Source organism: Pogona vitticeps, chromosome 3 (assembly GCF_051106095.1).
Source record: "Pogona vitticeps strain Pit_001003342236 chromosome 3, PviZW2.1, whole genome shotgun sequence".
Classification (NCBI taxonomy): domain Eukaryota; kingdom Metazoa; phylum Chordata; class Lepidosauria; order Squamata; family Agamidae; genus Pogona; species Pogona vitticeps.
Genome location: NC_135785.1, coordinates 15,693,532 through 15,713,760, shown reverse-complemented (window position 1 = coordinate 15,713,760; position 20,229 = coordinate 15,693,532). Strand labels below are relative to the sequence as shown.

Below are 20,229 nucleotides of genomic sequence, written 5' to 3'. Positions count from 1 at the left end.
GAACATAATAAAGGACAAAAATGGTAGGGACCTAACAGAAGCAGAAAACATCAAGAAGAGGTGGCAAGAATGCACAGAGGAATTATAACAGAAAGATCTGGATGTCCCAGACAACCCAGATACTGTGGCTGCTGACCTTGAGTCAGACATCCTAGAGACCAAAGTCAAGTGGGCCTTAGAAAGCATGGCTAACAACAAGGACAGTAGAGGTGATTGCATTCCAGTGGGACTATTTAAAATCTTAAAGGATGACGCTGTTAAGGCGCTACACTCAATATGCCAGCAAGTTTGAAAAACTCAACAGTGGCCAGAGGACTGGAAAAGATCAGTCTACATCCCAATCCCAAGGAAGGGCAGTGACAAAGAATGCTCCAATTACCATACATTCAGGTCTTCCCTCCAGTTAATATCTGACTTTTCTGTTTATTCTCTCCTTATGTATTTTCCATTCTGTCATTGTATTGTGTTTATTACAGTATGATTTATGTAATTTTTTGTATTTTTTTGTATTATTTCACAGTTTTTACTATAGAGTGGTCTTTTAGACCAGATGGGCTGGGTACAAATCAACCAACCGACCGACCAACCGACCGACCGACCGACCGACCGACCGACCGACCGACCGACCGACCGACCGAACGAACGAACGAACGAACGAATGAATGAATGAATGAATGCAATTTCTCTCATTTCACACGCTAGCAAGGTTATGCTCAAAATCCTACAAGGTAGGCTTCAGCAGTATGTGGACTGAGAACTCCCAAAAGCACAAGCTGGATTTCGAAGGGGCAGAGGAACTAGAGAGCAAATTGCTAACATGCACTGGATTGTGGAGAAAGCCAGAGAGTTCCAGAAAAATATCTACTTCTGCTTCATTGACTGCGCAAAAGCCTTTGACTGTGTGGACCACAGCAAACTATGGCAAGTTCTTAAAGAAATGGGAGTGCCTGACCACCTTATCTATCTCCTGAGAAATCTATAGGTGGGACAGAAAGCAACAGTTAGAACTGGATATGGAACAACTGACTGGTTCAAAATTGGGAAAGGAGTATGACAAGGCTGTATATTGTCTCCCTGCTTATTTAACTTATATGCAGAATACATCATGTGAAAGGCAGGACTGGATGAATCCCAATCTGGAATTAAGTTTGCTAGAAGAAATATCTTCCTTGGGCTCCATGATCACTTCAGATGGTAAGAGCAGCCACCAAATTAAAAGACGCCTGCTTCTTGGGAGGAAAGCTATGACAAACCTAGACAGCATCTTAAAAAGCAGAGATATCACCTTGCCGGCAAAGGTTTTTCCAGTAGTGAGGAAGTGAGAGCTGGACCATGAAGAAGGCTGACCGCCGAAGAACTGATGCTTTTGAATTGTGGTGCTGGAGGAGGCTCTTGAGAGTTTCCTGGACTGCAAGGAGAACAAACCTATCAATTCTGAAGGAAATCAAGCCTGAGTGGTCACTGGAAGGACAGATCCTGAAAGTGAGGCTCCAATACTTTGGCCATCTCATTAGAAGAGAAGACTCCCTGGAAAAGACCTTGATGTTGGGAAAATGTGAAGGGAAAAGGAGAAGGGGACAACAGAGGATGAGATGGTTGGACAGTGTCCTCGAAGCGACCAACATGAATTTATCCCAACTCCGGGAGGCATTGGAAGACTGGCGTGCTCTGTTCCATGGGGTCATGAAGAGTCGGACACAATGAAATGACACTCTTGCACCTAGAACAGAAATGTAAAAGGGGGACACTTGGACAAAAAGAGAATGAGGGAGGTGTGAATGCAATATCAAAAGAGGAAGAGCATTTTCCCTTGTAAAATGCTAGCATATGCAAGTGACAGGCAGGTTTCTTCCCTGCTTAGGATAAAATAAGATGTTGAAGGTAAGATCTGTGGCGATCCCCTCTGAAGCCCCTATTCCCCCCCAGGCCTTCACGAGGCTCTCGCTCTTCTTCCTTCTTCGCTGCCACCAGATATTACTGCTTTAATACCACTTAATCAAGGAGATATGTGTGCTTTCAAAACTTAAGTCATTTATTTGATCAGGGAAGTTAACATCTGATTAATTTTCAATTGGTAAATCACAGGTTGCTAATCACTTATATTTGAATCGCTTCTACTTTAACTTTAAAGCTCTATCAACTCTCTGTTCCATTCAGCGTTCTTACAGGCCTCTAACTCACTCTAAGTTCACTTTTAAGTTTCACACTGTCTCTCACTACAAGAATCTCTCTCACTCACAGAATCTCACAGAATCTCCGTACACCAGCCTTTATATCCAGCCCCCTCCCCCCTTGGCACCGCCTTCCATCCACTCATTGGCTCCTTCTCCACTGCTCAGCTGTGACGGACAGATGAGGGCAGGGCTGTTCGCTACAAGATCTATTTCCTCAGACTAGACTGCTTTCTGTCCCAGAACAGAACTTCTTCAGAAACACATGCCTCAGCCATAAGAGTTAGTCTTTAGGCCCATGTTTATCTTCCAAAGGCCATTCACAAACTTGAAGCAAACTAAATAATAATAATCTTAAGAACTGCAGAGCTGGAAGAGACCCTATAGATCATCAATACCAGACCCTGTCAAGGAGGCGCAGTGGAGAACCAAAATGCCAACCTCTGGCTCCTCAGCCAGATACCTAAACCACTGATGCCATATATGCAGTTGAGCAAAATCATGTACCATAACTAACAGTGTCTTTGCTCACTTAGAATTGCATATATTAAATTACTGAAGTTTCTTCCACCCTGGTCTGACACCTTTGCCTATAGGAAACCATTCTGTCCATATTCTGTCTGAACGGTAGCTTCTTGTCCACAATACAGGTTACACATCAGGACAATCGTGGATTGAGGCACAGCCATTTCTTCCTGAACAATCCATAGTTTCTCATGATCCACACAAAAGCTTTGCTGTAGTCTGTAAAGCGCAGACGTATCTTCTTCTGAAATTCTCTGCTGCACTCTTGCAGCCAGTGGATACTTGCAAAATGCCATTGAGGGTTTATGTTTTTGGAATCCAGTTTGAACACCAGGCATTTCTTGCTTCATATGAGCAAGAAAGGAGGAAGACCAAAAAGAGAGAGATGGATTGATTCCATCTAGGAAACTACAGGCTTGGGTATACCAGAGCCGAGCAGGCCTGTTGAAGACACAAATCGCACTCCCTCCGACCAGGACCATTTGGAGATATAACCAGTTTTCCCTCCTTCCATGGATACCTATTCCTCTTCCAAAATTACCTTGATTTTTGGGCAGGTGCACCTCCCTTCCCTTTTATCAATACAAAATCAATAAATTCTCCCCAAATATTTATCAACCTTCCTTTAATGTTAATATTACATGTTATTTTATCAATACTTATATTAAACCTCTCTATACCATTCTTTTAATTAGATATCATATTTATTTAGGACACCTTTAAAATCTCCTTTTATATATATATAAACGAGAAAACAAGGAAAAAAAGAGGAAAAAACGAAAGTGGCCATTGTGATTTGTGCTCCCTCTGTTTCAGTTTGGGCTGTGGACCACAAATACAATGACTTTGCATCATTCCAGAACAATGTCTGGCCTTTCTCCTTTGACGTGGACCTCATACAAGTTATATGAGGCCAATTTGGTCAGGAATTTCTGATGTATCTAAATCTAGAGCAGCACCTTAGTGTGTGTTACACATACATGCACACACACACTCTCTCACACACACACACTCACACACATGAGTGGCTCATAAACTGAATAGGGGTCTTATTCACCCCAAGGGTTTGGGAAGCACCATCCCCTCCAGGCACAAGATGCAGCTAGAAAATAATTATTATTCTATGCTGTCAAGTCATTTCTAACCTATGGCGATCCTTTCCAGGGTATAGGTCGAAGTGTGTTATCATTCCCTATGTTTAAAGCAACCTAGCACTGTGCCCATAACTGCATAGGCTGGCTCTTTAGGGAGGCACAAAGAGGAACTGAACACTCAACCTCTGACTCCACAGTCAGATATCTAAACCACTGAGCTATCCAGCCAGCTCTGCAGGTAGGTAGATAGGTAGGTAGCTAGCTAGCTAGAACTGGTGATGATACACTATCAGCAATCAAATTTTACAGTAGCCTGTAAAACTGAAGTATGAGCCAAGGGTTAACAACCTTGATTTTTACCTTTAAAATTAATCCTGGAAAAATCTCCTTCATTATAAATACGTTACTGTGCTATAATGGCCTCTTGATTGATACGCCCCAGAGTTACCTTAGCTGGCAGTCTTTTAAGCACCAATCCTTCATTTAGGTTCTAACACCAGGACGGGTACCTCTTTCCTAGCTGGGTCATCAATTTTTACCTGCCAATACAGTTTGATGAGCTTGCTGGTATGCTGCTCCTTTCCTCCAGACAGCCAGTATATGTAATCAGCGACCATGGCACTCCTAAGGATGGAAACAGAATAAGCAAGTAGAATAATTGAGGAAAGGATATAAGATGGATGAGATTACAAGAGTGGCATGCTCGTGGCATAAAGGCCAAATCATTGTACAAAAAATTAAAATGAAATATAGAGTCTTGGGCTAGAACACAGAAATGTTATTGTTTAGGCATCACAACTACTGGAATCAACACAAGAGAGGGAAAGGGGGTGGAGTGGCTTGAATTATAAACCAAAGCATTCCTCGCTGCAACATTCATAGAATCATAGCAAAGTGAAGTTGGAAGGGACCTACAAGTTCAACCACCTGTTGGCCTCGATCAAAGCAGATCTGCCAGGTGATTATCGATGTTTTTCTTGGATGCCTCCAGTGTTGAAGCACTCACCAACTCCCGAGGTAACTGGTTCCACTGTCGTACTGCTCTAACAGTTAGGAGGGAGACTAGCACCTTGTGGGATTTGGAAACTATACTTCTATTAATGCAACCAAAAATAGCATTTGCCTTTTTTGTAACCACATCACACTATTGGCTCATATTTAGTTTGTGATTTACGACAATTCCAAGATCCTTCTCGCTCATAGTTTTGCTGAGCCAGGTATCCCCCATCTTGTACCTGTGCAATTGGTTTCTTTTTCTGAGGTGCAGTATTTCGCACTTATCCCTGTTGAATTTCATTCTGTTGCTTTCGGCCCAGTGGTCCATCCTACCAAAGTCATTTTGAATTTAGTTTCTGTCTTCTAGGGTATTAGCTATTCTGCCTAATTTTGTATCATCTGCAAATTTGAGAAGCATTCCCTGCACTTCCCCATCCAAGTAATTAATAAAAATAAACATTGAAGAGCACTGGGCCTAGGACTGAGCCTTGGGGTACCCCACTAGTTACCTCCTCCCAATTAGAGAAGGACCCATTAATCATCACCCTTTGAGTATGATTTTGTAGCCAATAGTGTATCCACCTGACACTTGATCTATCCAGCCCACACCTAGTTAGCTTGCTAATCAGGAGATAATGAGGCACTTTATCAAAAGCTTTGCTGAAGTAAAGATCTACTACATCTACAGCATTTCCTCTGTCTATCAGGGAGGTTACCTAATCAAAAAACGAGATCAAATTAGTTTGGCAGGATTTGTTCTTGACATATCGTGTTGGCTTCTAGTTAGTACTGCATTATTTTCTAGGTGCTTGCACAAAGACTGCTTTACGATCTGTTCCAGAATTTTGCCTGAGACTGATGTCAGTCTGACTGGCCTGTAGTTCCCAGGTTCCTCTTTTTTTTGCCCTTTTTGAAGATAGGGACAACATTGGCTCTCCACCAATCCTCTGACACTTCACCTGTTTCCCATGATTTCAAGAAAATAATGGATAGCAGTTCTGAGAGTTCTTCAGCCAGTTCCTTCAGTACTCTCGGATGCAGTTCATCCAGCCCTGGAGATCTGAACTCATTCAAGGTGGTAAGGTATCCCTTGACATTTTGTTGCAGGCCTTGAAGTCCATCTAACCACAGCACTCCACAGCTTTGCCTTGTGAGCACAGAACTTTGGAACATTGATGCCGTTACATTTGTGATCTTCATGCTACTTTTTGTTTTTCCAGGATGGAAGCTGTGCATGCCAAGGACCACAGAGTGTGCCTTTCACCTCCTTTTTTGGGGGGGAGAGCTCCTGTGTCCAAAGTATGGGCAACTCATGAAGTCTAGGACCAGAGGTACTTGGAAGGGAGTTCAGAAAAGATACTGCCTTAGGGCATTTTGGAAGTAACTGTCCAAAGAAGTACAGTAATTTGGATAGTAATTGGTGGCATCTGAGCAAATATGACCCACTGAGGTGTTTTTTCCTAGCCCTCAGCTGACAATTCAGAGGGAAAAGACTACAGAGTGAAGCTACAGTATAAGAACCTGGTTGAGGAGGGAGATCACATCCTGCCTTGATGACAAAGCCCATAGCATACAATCGACACCAAGGATGCTTCTCAGGTGCGTCACGTTTGGCTGGAGTTGTAGCATCATGAATTACTCCAAGCACACAAATGGGTGCAATGTGTAGCCTATTCTACCTAGTTTCTGGTTGCTTCCTGAAGATCAGAAACCTCTAGAGTGACAGCCCTCTCCTTTGGAACCTAGCAGGTCAGTCAGTTCTTGAGATGTCTGGAGGTTCTGGTCTAAAGAGAGATGAGTATTAAGAATAATCTGACTCAGAAGATGCTTTATCTAGGCCCCTGTTCATGTGACTTTAGCTCATGAGGCTCCTGGTTAACAGGCTGAAGTTTGGTGTTAGGGCCTGGATCCATATACTGTTCATCCGTGTCTTGCCCCACAGTTCTTCCTTTTTCAGCCAATTCCTCCCACTCTGTACTGGAATGGAGCAGGAATAGGTTCACGACAGAACAATTCCATGCTTTCTTGCCAAAGGAACTTTTCAGCAAAAACAAGTAGCCAGATCCTCTCCCCATATCCTACAGTAATCTGGATGATGATCAAGGCGTGGCCACCAGGGATACAGCCACACACCCCAATGTCTTCAAATCACCAATCAAAGTGCTGAGTGAAGCATCTTCAGAGTTGCTGTGCCAAGTCAGTTCACAGTTTTATAGTTCACACTTGCTGTAGGTTTGGCCATAGATAGAAAAGCTGCCTCCTTTTGAGTCTGGCCTTTGGTCTATCTAGTACTCCACTGATAACAATCACAGCTCATGGCTGTGGTTCTTCAGGATTTCACTCAGGATTCTCTCTCAGCCTGACCTACAGACTCCAGCAAATGAATTTGAAACTGATTGCATGCAAGAAATATGCGCTACCACTGAGCTATGTCTCCACCCAGTAGCTAGACTAAGGCTTATTTGTATGTGCAGAACTGGAAATAGCCATTTGCTGCCCTATTTGGTTACACTTGGGTGACATGACACTGATACACATAGAGAAAGGACATCGGAATGCAGGCAAAGCCCTGGGTCTGGGCACATAATGGCCATATTGGTTGCACACTGGGTCAGCTTGCTGGTGTTTCTTTCCGCCTGGGAAGGAGCAGCTTGAAGCAGTATATGAGGACAGGCAGGCTTACAGTAGATATCAATGGATAGGGCCATACCCTTCCAACAGTAAATACGTATCTATTTGGCAATGTCAGTCAAAACCCTGGTTACCTTGCCCACGGTACAGTTCTGTATAGATGCATCTATTTGTATTAACATATATTCATATCGATTAGTCATTGAAAGAGGAGCATGTACTGGGAGATTCCAGGAAGAGAGTTTATTATGTGCCAGAACTGTCTTTGTGTAAGGGGGTGGGCAAGAAGCGACCCTAAGCATTGATGTTCTTTTCTCTTTTTATTGTGTACAAATATTTAATCGCCACTAAAAAATGTTTTATTCTTGAATGGCTCGCTTTAAACTATTTACGGACTCTCACACGTTATATACCGTTGCAGACAGTGGGGGAATGCTTGATCTAGTGTGATGCTGGTGTTAGAGAAGAATATCTGACTTGGTGGAAAAGCCAGACATAGTTCACCTTTGATTAAATTACCCTTGTCATTATGGGGTGGTGGAGGAAGGGGGGCTGCAAGGAAGATGGCACATTTTGCTACTAATTGAAAATGCTTTAGCACCCCGAATGTTTGCAACAACTGCCACATTGCTCTTATTAGACTGGGAGGATATTAAAAACTATTGTGCAATGGATATTAATGCAGGCTTTAACAGACTTCAGAAAATCAGTTTGCTTTTTATGGCTGCTCCTCCAATACCCCTCTCAGTTTTCTTCCCTCTTGAGGTTCCAAATCCAATTAAATGCAACTAGATGTAATTCCAAATTGTCACTTTAGTCAATTAAACATATAATAATCTTGTGTGCCTAATTACTAGCACAAAAAGTTTATTTGTTGATGCCTTCCTATCAGTACGTCGTCGGCCGTCAACCCCCCTCTACCGCCACCGAAATATTTATTGCTCCTTGACATTACTGTAAATTGAATTTGGAATCTTCTCCCCAGTTACATGTGTTATAAAAGCCTAATCCCAAGCTAGCAGTAATACCATTTTAGAACATGTTTTCTCAAGCTGCATTATGTTCCTAATGAGATATGTCGAAATGAAAATAAAGGAAACGGAGGGTTTAAATCACAAATGGTTCAGAGTTGTCTGGGTATAGTGGAGGAAGAATATTGCAAAGATATTCCATGGTAAACCCAGAAAAAGATCAATATCCTTGCACAGATGCAGGCATCTCTTGAATTCGTTGATAGTAGCTATAATGCTGAGGGACATTTCACAGTTCTCGTGTAGACCAAAGACCAACATCTGAGGAACACTGATGAAGCCGAGCAGTAGAAAATGGTTACTCTGATTTCATTGGAGGGGTGCAGGTGGATCTGCTCCATGTTTTTGTCTTATTTTAAAGGAGCTATTCAAGGTTCTGAACCTAAGCTGGGGGACGGTTCATCTGGAGCAGCTTTATTGCCCCTGTGATAATGAAATCAACAGTTTCTCACCATTCCATTGCCAGCATATCATTTCACAGGCCAGTTTTATAAACTGAGAACTTGCTTATTCTGATGCAGATGTTTTCTGGAGGTCTACACAACATGAAAATGGCTGTGCTCTTGCAACAAAGATTGGGAGCTACAATATGCTGATCTCAGGTTACTGCAAACTGTTGAATCTGACCCTGCAATGTGCCCTCAGTTAGGCAATATCTGAATGCTGACAACTTAGGGCAAGAGCTAAATTAGGCATCTGGTGAGCTTAGGAGTCATTTTCATCTTGTGAAACATACCACAAGCTGCTGAAATTTGACCGAAAAGTGAAAAAGTCATTAAAAGTTATATTCTTTTTAAAAGACCATTTCCCCAGTTTGTTGCTGAATGTCAATAGCATGAATTTTCAGTACATTTCAGCAGCACAAAAGTGCTTGGGGAGCAACAAAGCCTAGTTCCTATGATATCAATAGCTTGCTCCCCGGGATCAGGTTTTGGCCATGAAATCCTCAGGAAAGGAGTGTTGATGACCTAGTAACGCTAGTAATATTATATAAATATAATGGCAGGTATGTGGGTGTCTATGTAGGTGTAAAAGAGCTGGGCAAAGAAGGCAGAAGGCGTGGAGGGCATGCAACTCAGTAGCCTTGTATTTCTTACAACATTGGTTTGAAACCCTCTGTGGGGTTTCAAACCAGAGAGATTTGCTTACAAGTCACAAAAGGGACAATTTAGTGGAGCCAAGAGGGACTATTGAAATGCTTCCTGAATTGACTCTTCAATGATTTGCCTGAGATCACACATGACATTTGTTGGCGGGTCTTGTTTGTCAAGGGAACTTGCCTTTGCTATATAGGATCTTTAGTCAGAGATGATCTGCAAGGCAAACCACTTAAGTCCATCCATGATTTCTTCCAGAAAAAGAAACAAATGCTTTTAGTTTAATGCTGGAGAATCGCAGAGGAAGGTGTTCCTGAGATTGCATATAGTGTTGCAGCTTTTTAATATCTGACTCTGGATTCAGTGGGTTCAACCACATCCCATACCTATCACTCCAGTTTTGCAGGACACAGCTGACGTTCTTCTTGTCTTTCCATCCCTGCCAACATTTTTCCATTCAGTGCTTTGCAATCACATTTACATTCCTGCTGCATTTGATTTTTTTTAAAAAAATGTAGGGAAAAATACCTCTGTTTGCCAACCCTGATTACAAAAGAAGGGGGAGGGGAAATACTCTTGAGTATGTACAGTTTTGCATTTTAAACTCATTCAAATCACAGTATCATCAAGGCTACAGGAATAAAATTAAGTTTCCTTCTGCTACCCTGAACATATTTCCTTGGGAATAAGCGCCGCTTTGTTGCAAAAAGTCGATATTTTTGGAAGTAAAAATAACAAAATGAACATTGACGCCATGTCTGGCTGGCCATATCGTGAGAACAGACAAAAGAATGTAATGAGTGTGTCAACTGTAGTTGGCTTTGGTATGTCCGTGCTCAGGTGGCCTCTGTCTACCACCATTTCTCTCACTTACAGTGGACCCTCGACTTACAGACGGCTCGACTTACAGACTTTTCGAGTTACAGACTTCTCTGGCTGCAAAATTTAGATTCGACTTGCAGCCAGAGAATCGACCTGCAGACCAGAAAAAAACCAAAATGAACAAAAATAGAATAAAAACCGCCGGTTATGGGATTAATCGGTTTTCAATGCATTGTAGGTCAATGGAGATTCGACCTACAGACTTTTTGACTTGCAGCCACCGTTCCAATACAGATTAATTCCTTAAGTAGAGGGTCCACTGTACTGCACTCTGGGATGTCACTGAAGGTCTTCCTGTGGCTGTGAAGCCCCAGACTTGAGACGTATTCCTTGTTCCAAGCACTTTGCGCTCCTTGCACTTTGCTCAACCAAGTAAAATACTATGGAACCAATCTGCTATTACAGCAGGTGCAAGAGAAATAGAAACAACTGAGACAAATATAAATATGGGGAGGCAAGAGACACACACATGCCATATACACTGGATGCCAACAACACAAATAGCAGGCAGACACGAAGCAACAGGAAAGAGCAGCAAAGACGTCATGGGTTTTTCTCCACAGATACATACCGGCACATGACTGGCTTGACTGGATAGAGAACATCGTTAATTATTTTATGTGCGTGTCCAGTAATATGCTTAAAGTTTAAGAAATATTATTTTTAACATTCATATATTTTTACTTTTACCAATGATAATTTAAGAAATGCATTCTCTGCCTTTTGAGGTTGCGGGTTCCTGGATTTTTAGACCTTTTGTTGTTATTGTTTTATTGTACCTTTTATGCTCCTGCGATTTGGATTGAAATCTGATTTAGGTATTTGCCTGCAACTTAGGTTTAGTCTTCATAAAATCATAGAATAATGGAGTTAGAAGGGGCCACTGAGTCCAACTCTCTGCTCAATACAGGAATCCAAATCAAAGTATATCTAACAGATGGCTGGATAATTTTCTCTTGAATGCCTCCAGGGTTGGAGCACTCACCACCTCCTGAAGCATTTGCTTCCATGGCCATACTGCTCTAAGGTTTAAGGGGTTGATTTCTGCTTCCCTGATCTTAATTGTTGCTCTCCTCTGAACTTGTTCCAGTGTATCTGCCTCCTTCTTAAAGTGTAGTGTCCGTAACTTGATATTGTACTCAAGATAAGGCCTAACTAGTGCCAAATAAAAAGGAACTAGTGCCTCCGTGACAGATTTTACTTTCTTGGGCTCCATGATTACTGCAGATGGTGACAGCAGCCACGAAATTAAAAGACGCCTGCTTCTTGGGAGGAAAGCGATGATAAACCTCGACACCATCTTAAAAAGCAGAGACATTGCCTTGCCAACAAAAGTCCACATAGTCAAAGCTATGGTTTTTCCTGTAGTGATGTATGGAAGTGAGAGCTGGACCATAAAGAAAGCTGACCGCCAAAGAATTGATGCCTTTGAATTGTGGTGCTGGAGGAGGCTCTTGAGAATCCCCTGGACTGCAAGGAGAACAAACCTATCCATTCTAAAGAAAATCAACTCTGAGTGCTCACTGGAAGGACAGATCCTGAAGCTGAAGCTCCAATATTTTGGCCATCTCATGAGAGGAGATGACTCCCTAGAAAAGACCCTGATTTTAGGAAAGTGTGAAGGCAAGAGGAGAAGGGGACGACAGAGGACGAGATGGTTGGACAATGTCATTGAAGCAACCAACATGAATTTGACCCAACTCCGGGAGGCAGTGGAAGACAGGAGGGCCTGGCGTGCTCTGATCCACGGGGTCCACGACTAAACGACTAAACAACAACAAGTGCCTCATGGGATTTGGAGACTATACTTTTCTTAATGCATCCTAATATAGCATTTGCCTTTTTTTTTTGCAGCCACATTGCACTGTTGACTCATGTTCAGCTTGTGATCTATAACAATTCCAAGTTCTTTCTTACTCATAGTATTACTGAGCCAAATATTCTCCATCTTATAACTGTGCATTTGTTTTCTTTTTCCTTGATATAGAACTTTGCACTTCTCCCTGGTAAATTTCATTTTGTTGTTTCAGACAAGTGCTGGAGCCTATCAAGATAATTCTGAATTATATTTTTAACTATTTGCACCTATAGTTTCTTCACAGCTGTAAGACTAATTTCTGTGATACTGAAATGTGCTTATAACTTCTCAAAATGTTCCATGTTTTCAACAACGTTGAAGTGATTTTATCCTTATGGAACACAGAAGCAATATAGAGGAATAAAGCTTGCATGAAGCTGGTACTGCCTGGAATTATTGCAATGGTGAAGGAACTTTTACCTTGACATCCAAATGAATTTTGATATCTTTGGAAATGATAACTGGAATTAATCCTTTTACTGGAATTTAATCCTTTTAGGGATAAATGTTTGGTGTCTGACTAAATTCAATCAGGCTTCTTCCTAGAGGTCTATAAGGACTATGGGCCTCTTAGGAATGTGCTCAAGCATCAGAATTTCTGACCTGATAACCTTCCCATTAGATAGAGAGTGGCAACTCATTAAGGTGGTGGAGTGTAAGTGATAAGAAATGGTAACTCTCACCAGTATGGCCCACACTGCTTTGGAGAGGCATGTTGGCCAACATGGGTGGTGCATGGCTGTTCACAGTCAGCCAGGCCCCAAATGCTTGGCCTTGAATGGGCCTTCCTTCCAGCTAGGCATTGCAGGTGCCATTTGCTGGGAGATTGCCTTTCTCAACATTAATTAATCATGGGTGAGAGTCAATAGTCTCTCTCTGCTAATCCAACAGACACCACTGACAGGCAGTCTGGCCCTTGGACTGCCATGGGTCCACAGATTTATTCCAGATTGTTCTGCAGATCCTTGGGGTTGATTTGGTGTGGATTTGGGGAAGTACAGTACAGTGGTTTCAGGGGGGGCAAGTCTAAGGGAAACATCTATGCCACACGTCAAATTCCACTTTTGTAACATTGGACTTAGACCCATTATATTAATATTTGGTATTAGTGAGGCCCTCAGACAATTTGTAAGAAGCAACACAGAAAGGTAAGTGGGCTCAAAAGTCTAAGTCATGAACTGCAGTTCTGTCAGAGCATTCAAGTGCTCTTAAATGGTCTCCCATAAAGGTGCTGGCCAGTTCCAAAGCTGCTTATGTCTAAATAGATTTCTACCTCAAGTGTCCTCAGTCCATGGCCTGGCACCTAGAATCAAAAATGGACTTCCAAGCATCCACTCATGAAATCTTAAGAAGACACACACTTGACAGCCTGGCAGGGACAAGAACTGAAGATGGCTTTGGTTCCATAAAACACCTCCAAGGAAGAAGATGTATTTAAAAAACAGGGCCCCTGTGCACTGCAAAGGCCTTTAAGCTGGAGCATCACCTTAGTGGGAAAGCCCAGATTTCACATGTGGATTTCTTCTGCTCTGTCTGACCACTGGGTGGAGTAAAACCCTATGTTACATAGTTGAAAATGCAAGGCACAACAGCCAAGGTCTGCACTCCCTTGCCTTTATTGTGGACATCTAACACTGATGTTTGTGTACTTTTAGAATTAGGTTGCTATTTTCTCAGAAGATTCCCTGCTTATTTGCCTACACTAAAAATCTGTTACATGTAGCCAGGTCCAGAGTCTGGAAAAAGACATGTCCCAGAATGCCCCATCCACCATGGTTGTGAGGAGGATTCTGGGAACTGTAGTTAACATAAGTAATGTTTCTCAGGGCAAGTCAGGTCAGATAAAATAGATCTGTCACACCTCAAAAAGAAAGAAAGAAAAAGTATAACATTTGGTGCATGAAATAACTTTTCTGAAACATAGTGAGAATCAAGGAGACGACGACGAAGATATCTCTCCTGTGCAATCAGTTCACTGGTTTAGCCATCTAACAAACAAAATGAACAAACAACCATGTGCCCATTATCTCTGTTAGCGTAATTTATTTCCTAACAGTGTAAGAAAATATGATAAGGGCATGCAACAAAGCAGAGATGGCAGTACTAGCACTGTATCCATAGGACAAAGTCCTGTTTCTCTCTGATATAATAAACATTTGTGTGAAACAAGCTGTTAGACTTCAGGTGTAAGGCTCATTCACAGAAAGCTCCTCTTACAAAAATATTCCATTTACATTAAGAATTGACCATGGAAATGGGCGCAAAATATAGGGCACAATATTGATGACTGGGAAAAAATATGGAAAAGTAATATAAAAATTGTATTCACGAAGGCTTTCACGGCGGGATCTAATGGTTGTTATGAGTTTTTCAGGCTCTTAGGCTGTGTTCTGAAGGTAGTTCTTCCTAACGTTTCGCCAGTCTCTGTGGCTGGCATCTTCAGAGGACAGCACTCTGTGCTCTGGTTTAGTTTGCTTGGGAGTGGAGTATTTATGGCTGTGAGATAGGCTTTTGTCCTATTCAGGGGATGGGTGATGAGTGTATCTTGTTGTGGGTGTATTGTTGTGATAAGGAGGAGAGATTATCCATTACTGTGATTGATGGGTGTCATTAGCTGGTCTTTTGTGTGTAGTGATCCCCGGTCCTTGTGGCTGGGTGGAGGTCGTTGACCTTTTGCACGCCATATTTTTCAGAGCTGGAAGCCAAGTTTTGTTGAGTTTCAAACTTTCCAATCACCCAATCTCCTGAACAGGACAAAAGCTGATTCTATAGCTATAAATACTCAACTATCCCACAAAACTGCACCAGAGCACAGACAGAGTTCTAACTCCTGTCCTCTGAAGATGCTGGCCACAGAGACTGGTGAAATGTCAGGAAGAACAACCTTCAGAACACAGCCAAACAGCCCAAAAAACCTACAACAACCATTGGCTCCCGGCTGTGAAAGCCTTCGAGAATACTGCTGTTTTCCTCTTGGAAGCGAATATTTGGACAAAAATTCCATATGACTCTTCTACTTTTCTGTCCATTGGCTTTGGCCAGGAATTGACCTCCCTCCTCAACAGAAAAAAAACCAATCTCCATCAAAAATATGGCCTAGTCTCATGAGTGCAGCCGAAGATCCGGAACCTGAAGGGTTAACTGTAGCTGATGAGAATGCTGAGCAATCAGAGATACAAACACCTGAATCGCCTCCAGATTCTCCTCCCCCAGTAGACACGCTGAGGGCCAGGCTTCGGGGAAGACTTATGACAAAAAACTCAGAGGATCACTTGAAGGCTGCCCATAGAAACATCTGATCAACTAGCCCCGAGTTCTGACAGGATGAAAAGACTTCCAGCAGTTCAAGGGCTGTTTTTACTATATAAACAGCTCTCAGATGGCTGAAAATCTGTGGAAGCAACAAGTCAAACCTCTGGCTTGCACCCACGCTCCTGACAACCTTGAACCTTGTTCCCTGGACCCTTGGCTTTGGACTCTGACCCTGGACTATGTTGTGTGTTTTGGCTTTGGACTCTGACCCTGGACTATGTTGTGCATTTTGGCTTTGGACTCTGACCCTGGACTACGTTGTGTGAGTTGGCTTTCGTATTTGGATATCGGCTCTGCATTCCCTGAGTTCCTGACATAGGACTGGCTTATTGGACTCTGCTGTTGTAACCTCCAGGAATGTGACACCTAGCCAGGTGTAGTGTTCTCTATTTATTAGGTCTATGGTTCATGTTATATTATGTAATTGTTTATGTTTGTTATGTAATAATGGTTCATGCATATTAATGCTGCTGAGAGGTGGAGCTGAGAGAGATGCTATAAGAGGTGGAGCCTGAGTCAGTCTGTAGTCAGGAAGAGAAATGTAAGGGGCAGGCAGTAGAGAAAAAAGTCAGAGAGAGTAATAGAGTGTGTAGTTTGGGAAATTCTGAGATGTGATTAGTTACTGAAGATATTCATGAATCAATCCCTGTAATCAATAAACCAAAGTTTTATTTAAAAGAACTTGAGGAGTGGACCTGAATCTTTCTGAGGTAATGGTGATTTAGGGATCACCTGGTGGCAGCAGTGTTAAAGAGGATAGTGTTTGCCTTTGTGTGCTCTGAGGCTTGAAGGTCAAGCGAAAGGGGCATGAGGGTGGATGTCACACCAGGTTTGTTTACTTTACTCTTGCTTTTGAGGTTGATCACCAACCTTACACATAGTACTTCTAATAAGTTGCATACTTATTTTACCAAGGCTGGAAGGATAAATCAACCTTGAGCCGGCTAAGTGAATCCATCATGATTGAACTCAGATTGTAAACAGAGGCTTGACCGCAGGACTGCAGTTTAACTACTGTGCTATGGACCTCATATATCTTCACGGTTTGTAAAAAATATGGGCCAAGCTAGATGTGACTTGTAACATATTTTAAAAACGAATGCAAATACAGTCAGACAGGTGAGGATGGGAGATGACAATTATCCAGGTTGCAGCATATTCGGGGGAGAGTTTAACTGTTTTCTTCCCAGCATCTTTTCCCGGTGAAAATATTGCTCTTACTTGGATCTTATTTAAACAAAATACAAGATTTCCTCCAGCTTCAGATGTGATTCTCATGCTAAACCACCCAGGGTTACACCTCCCACAATAAGTAACTTTTAAAAACAAAAGATACCATTTGCTGCTTCTAAAGCATGCACACTAAATGCAACACGTCACTTGATTTGTTAGACAGAAAGGATCAAGAAGGCGCACCATGTTGTCCTTAACACTCACTGTTCTTTATGTTCCCTGGCTGCTTTGTCACTTCAAGATTGCTGCTTTTGCAGTCTATCCATTATGTCTTACTTTAGGGCAGGTTATGCTTTTCTTGCACAGCATGATGACTGTCATTTTTTAAGTCCTTTTCTTTTCTTTGGACTGCTATTGTTGGTCTTGCACAATATTTCTCTCACTGTGACATTTTGCTTTTGCAATAAAAACATTATAGCTTATTATGCCAAGATGGCTTTCTGTTTTAATGCTGGCTACTGTACGAAAAGAAGGTGGAGACCCTGGTCTGGTAGTTAAAGTCCTGGTGCCCTGCAGGAGATTTATTTATCTTTCCCGTCCAGTCTCACACTGTTCAAGTCACCTGGGAATATGCACATTACTGAAACAGCATGCTCAGGCCCTTGTGGGACACCCTTATGCTGCTTCTCAATGGCTTCTTTTTGTATGATAAAACGTCAGAGCTGATCGCTTGCAAAGAGAGTTCAAGACAGCTATAGATTTATTACCATTCACAGCGTTAAGTCAGAGGGAGATGGAGCTGGCAAGATAGGAGACAGGTATGGCCAGAATCTTTGGCCGGCTACATAGGGATGTGGACTTAAAACCTAGCATATAGGAAGCTGTTTTATTCAGGAGGTGTGATCACACAGAGAAACAGATCACAATTTCGACTGCTTCTGGCACAATCCAGCAGTGCAATCTGCTTATTTGTTTATTTGTTTGTTCATCTTATATACCACCCATCTGGCCTGCAGCCACTCTGCGGGATTCACAACATAAAAGTAACAAAAGAAAAATCATATAGAACAACTCAATTATAAAACAAAATATAACAGTTTCAAACAGTATAAAATACATTCTAAAATACCTAAATGTATTCTAAAATACCTAAACATTTAAGGTGGCGGTAATCAATAATATGATCAGCTGTTAGCATCAAATTAAATGGACTCCGTAGATGACATGGTTTGTAAGGCCAGCCTTGTGTCTTGAAAATCCCCAGCAAAAGGGGCAGGGGATGATAGGTGTGAGCTGAGAAGCAACCGCTGAGAAGGACTGATTTCTTGTTTTCTCTCTCTGGGCCTCTTTCAGCATCCTCAGCCATTATGCATGGGATGTCAAAATGCCAGATGCAGGGGAAGAGGTATCAGGAGACAGGTCTCTAGTTGTCTCGTGGGCTCTCAGAGGCATCTGGTGGGGCCACTGCGAGATACAGGAAGCTAGACTGGATGGGCCCTTGGCCTGATCCAGCAGGGCTCTTCTTAGGTTCTTATGTATGGCTAGGACGGGCAGTCCCAGTTGTTTCCTTGTGATCAAACAATACTCATGTTGAATGTATTCGCGAAGGCTTTCACGGCCAGGATCTAATGGTTGTTGTGTGTTTTTCGGGCTCTTTGGCCATGTTCTGAAGGTTGTTCTTCCTAACGTTTCGCCAGTCTCTGTGGCTGGCATCTTCAGAGGACAGCACTCTGTGCTCTGAAGATGCCAGCCACAGAGACTAGCGAAACATTAGGAAGAACAACCTTCAGAACACGGCCCAAGAGCCCGAAAACCCACAACAACTAATACTCACATTCCCCACGGCTTCTTCAGCAGAGTGTCTTCTTTTGGGGGCTGGGATGGACCGATCCTGTGGTCCCCAACCTTGGGCCTCCAGATGTTCTTGGACTTCAACTCTCAGAAATCCTGGCCAGCAGAGGTGATGGTGAAGGCTTCTGGGAGTTATAGTCCAAGAACATATGGAGGCCCAAGTTTGGGGTACACTGCCCTTGCAGATGGAAGGGCCACTCTAAGGGAGATCACTCCTGTTAAAGGAATCCTTTCCAGTGCGATTTGCACGTGAAGCTGTCTGACTGCCCCCTTTGAGTGGTAAGGGTTCTCCAGGGTTTTCAGGAAGGATTCTTTCCTCGCCACACCTGGAGGCGCCTAGCATTTGTTAACGATCTCCCACACAAGCAGTAACTTGACCTTACCCTACTTAGCTTCCAAAATCAGACAAGATCAAGTGAGTTGAGGGTGGTATGGTGCTAATAGCACAAAGTGCAATCTAGTGGTTAAAGCATCATCGGCAGCTGTTTTTGTTTTGAGGGCCACAATGCATCAGAGTATTGTAGAGCCTCCCATCCCACCCCGTAAGCCAACCATAGGCGGGACTGAATCCAGCAGTAGAGAGGCACATTCTCTGTCTTCTTCTACTATCCTATTAATAGTGTCACTTTTACTCCCTCTTACACCCAACCAGCAGGGTGGTTAGAAGGGAACATATTTCTCTTGCAGAATTGTGAACTGAATGTTCCCAGAGGGCTTTTGAAATTAGATCAAGAGATCAGACTGAGGTTACAGGCTGGCATCTATGGGTTAAAATGTCAGGCTATAGTTAAGAAAACCAGAGGTACAAGAAACCAACTTTAAAATCTCCTTTCAGGGTCAAATTAGATATTGTTGCTAGCACACTATTAGAAATGGAGCTTCCTTATGAGATAAAAGACATCTACTTAAGCTTTCCTCACATCAACATCTGATAAATTCATTTGTTTGTTTGTTTTTTAAAAAATTCTGCATAAATTCTACTCTCCATTTAAAACTGGGAGAGAGGGCTTGTCACCTAGAGAGATAAATGTGAACTTCAGTTGTATGTCTGGTTGGTCAAGCATGGAGTTATGAAGCAACTACAGGCCTGGAGGTCAAACATGGTGTCCACTTCTAATTATGGAAGTGGTGTCTCACCTAGTTTGACTCGTAGTCATAAATGGATGATGTTGAATCAGTTGCAATATCTCAGCACAGCTTACCTCGATTGCGAGGAGGAAACAATGGATGAGGAACTACACGAGCCATTCTCAGCTCCTCAATGGAGACAGCTCTCATTCTGCTGCCCCCATGTTGGTGGGAACTGCAGTCCCAAACATTTAAGGGTGAGAGGTTGGGAAAAGAAACCTTCCATGTAATAGTAACCACATATTTACCTCCAGTGGTGGTTGTGGGAATGGAGAGAAATATAGGTAGCTCCTGGACGTTTGTGAGTGTATGTGTGCGTGCAAGTGTGATAACTTCATTGACCAGAGAAATTGGGTAATCAACAAGCCCTTTTTGCTCTGCCGAGTAGAATGAACAAAGGCTCTTTGTGTTTTAATGGTAACACTTCTCTGCAAAGATTGTTTGCATTTCTAATTAAATGCTGGAGGTTGAATTTCCACA

General features: G+C 42.5%; 1 protein-coding gene across 1 annotated transcript in view; it reads right to left on the bottom strand.

Annotated features, from left to right (window-relative positions):
- Positions 1-20,229, bottom strand: part of SPATA16 (spermatogenesis associated 16) — a 194,442-nt gene that overhangs the window by 83,733 nt on the left and 90,480 nt on the right. Inside the window, exon 4 of the mRNA XM_020793822.3 lies at positions 4,330-4,414. Within this exon, the coding sequence (XP_020649481.3) occupies positions 4,330-4,414 (85 nt within the window). The remainder of the gene's footprint in view (positions 1-4,329; positions 4,415-20,229) is intronic.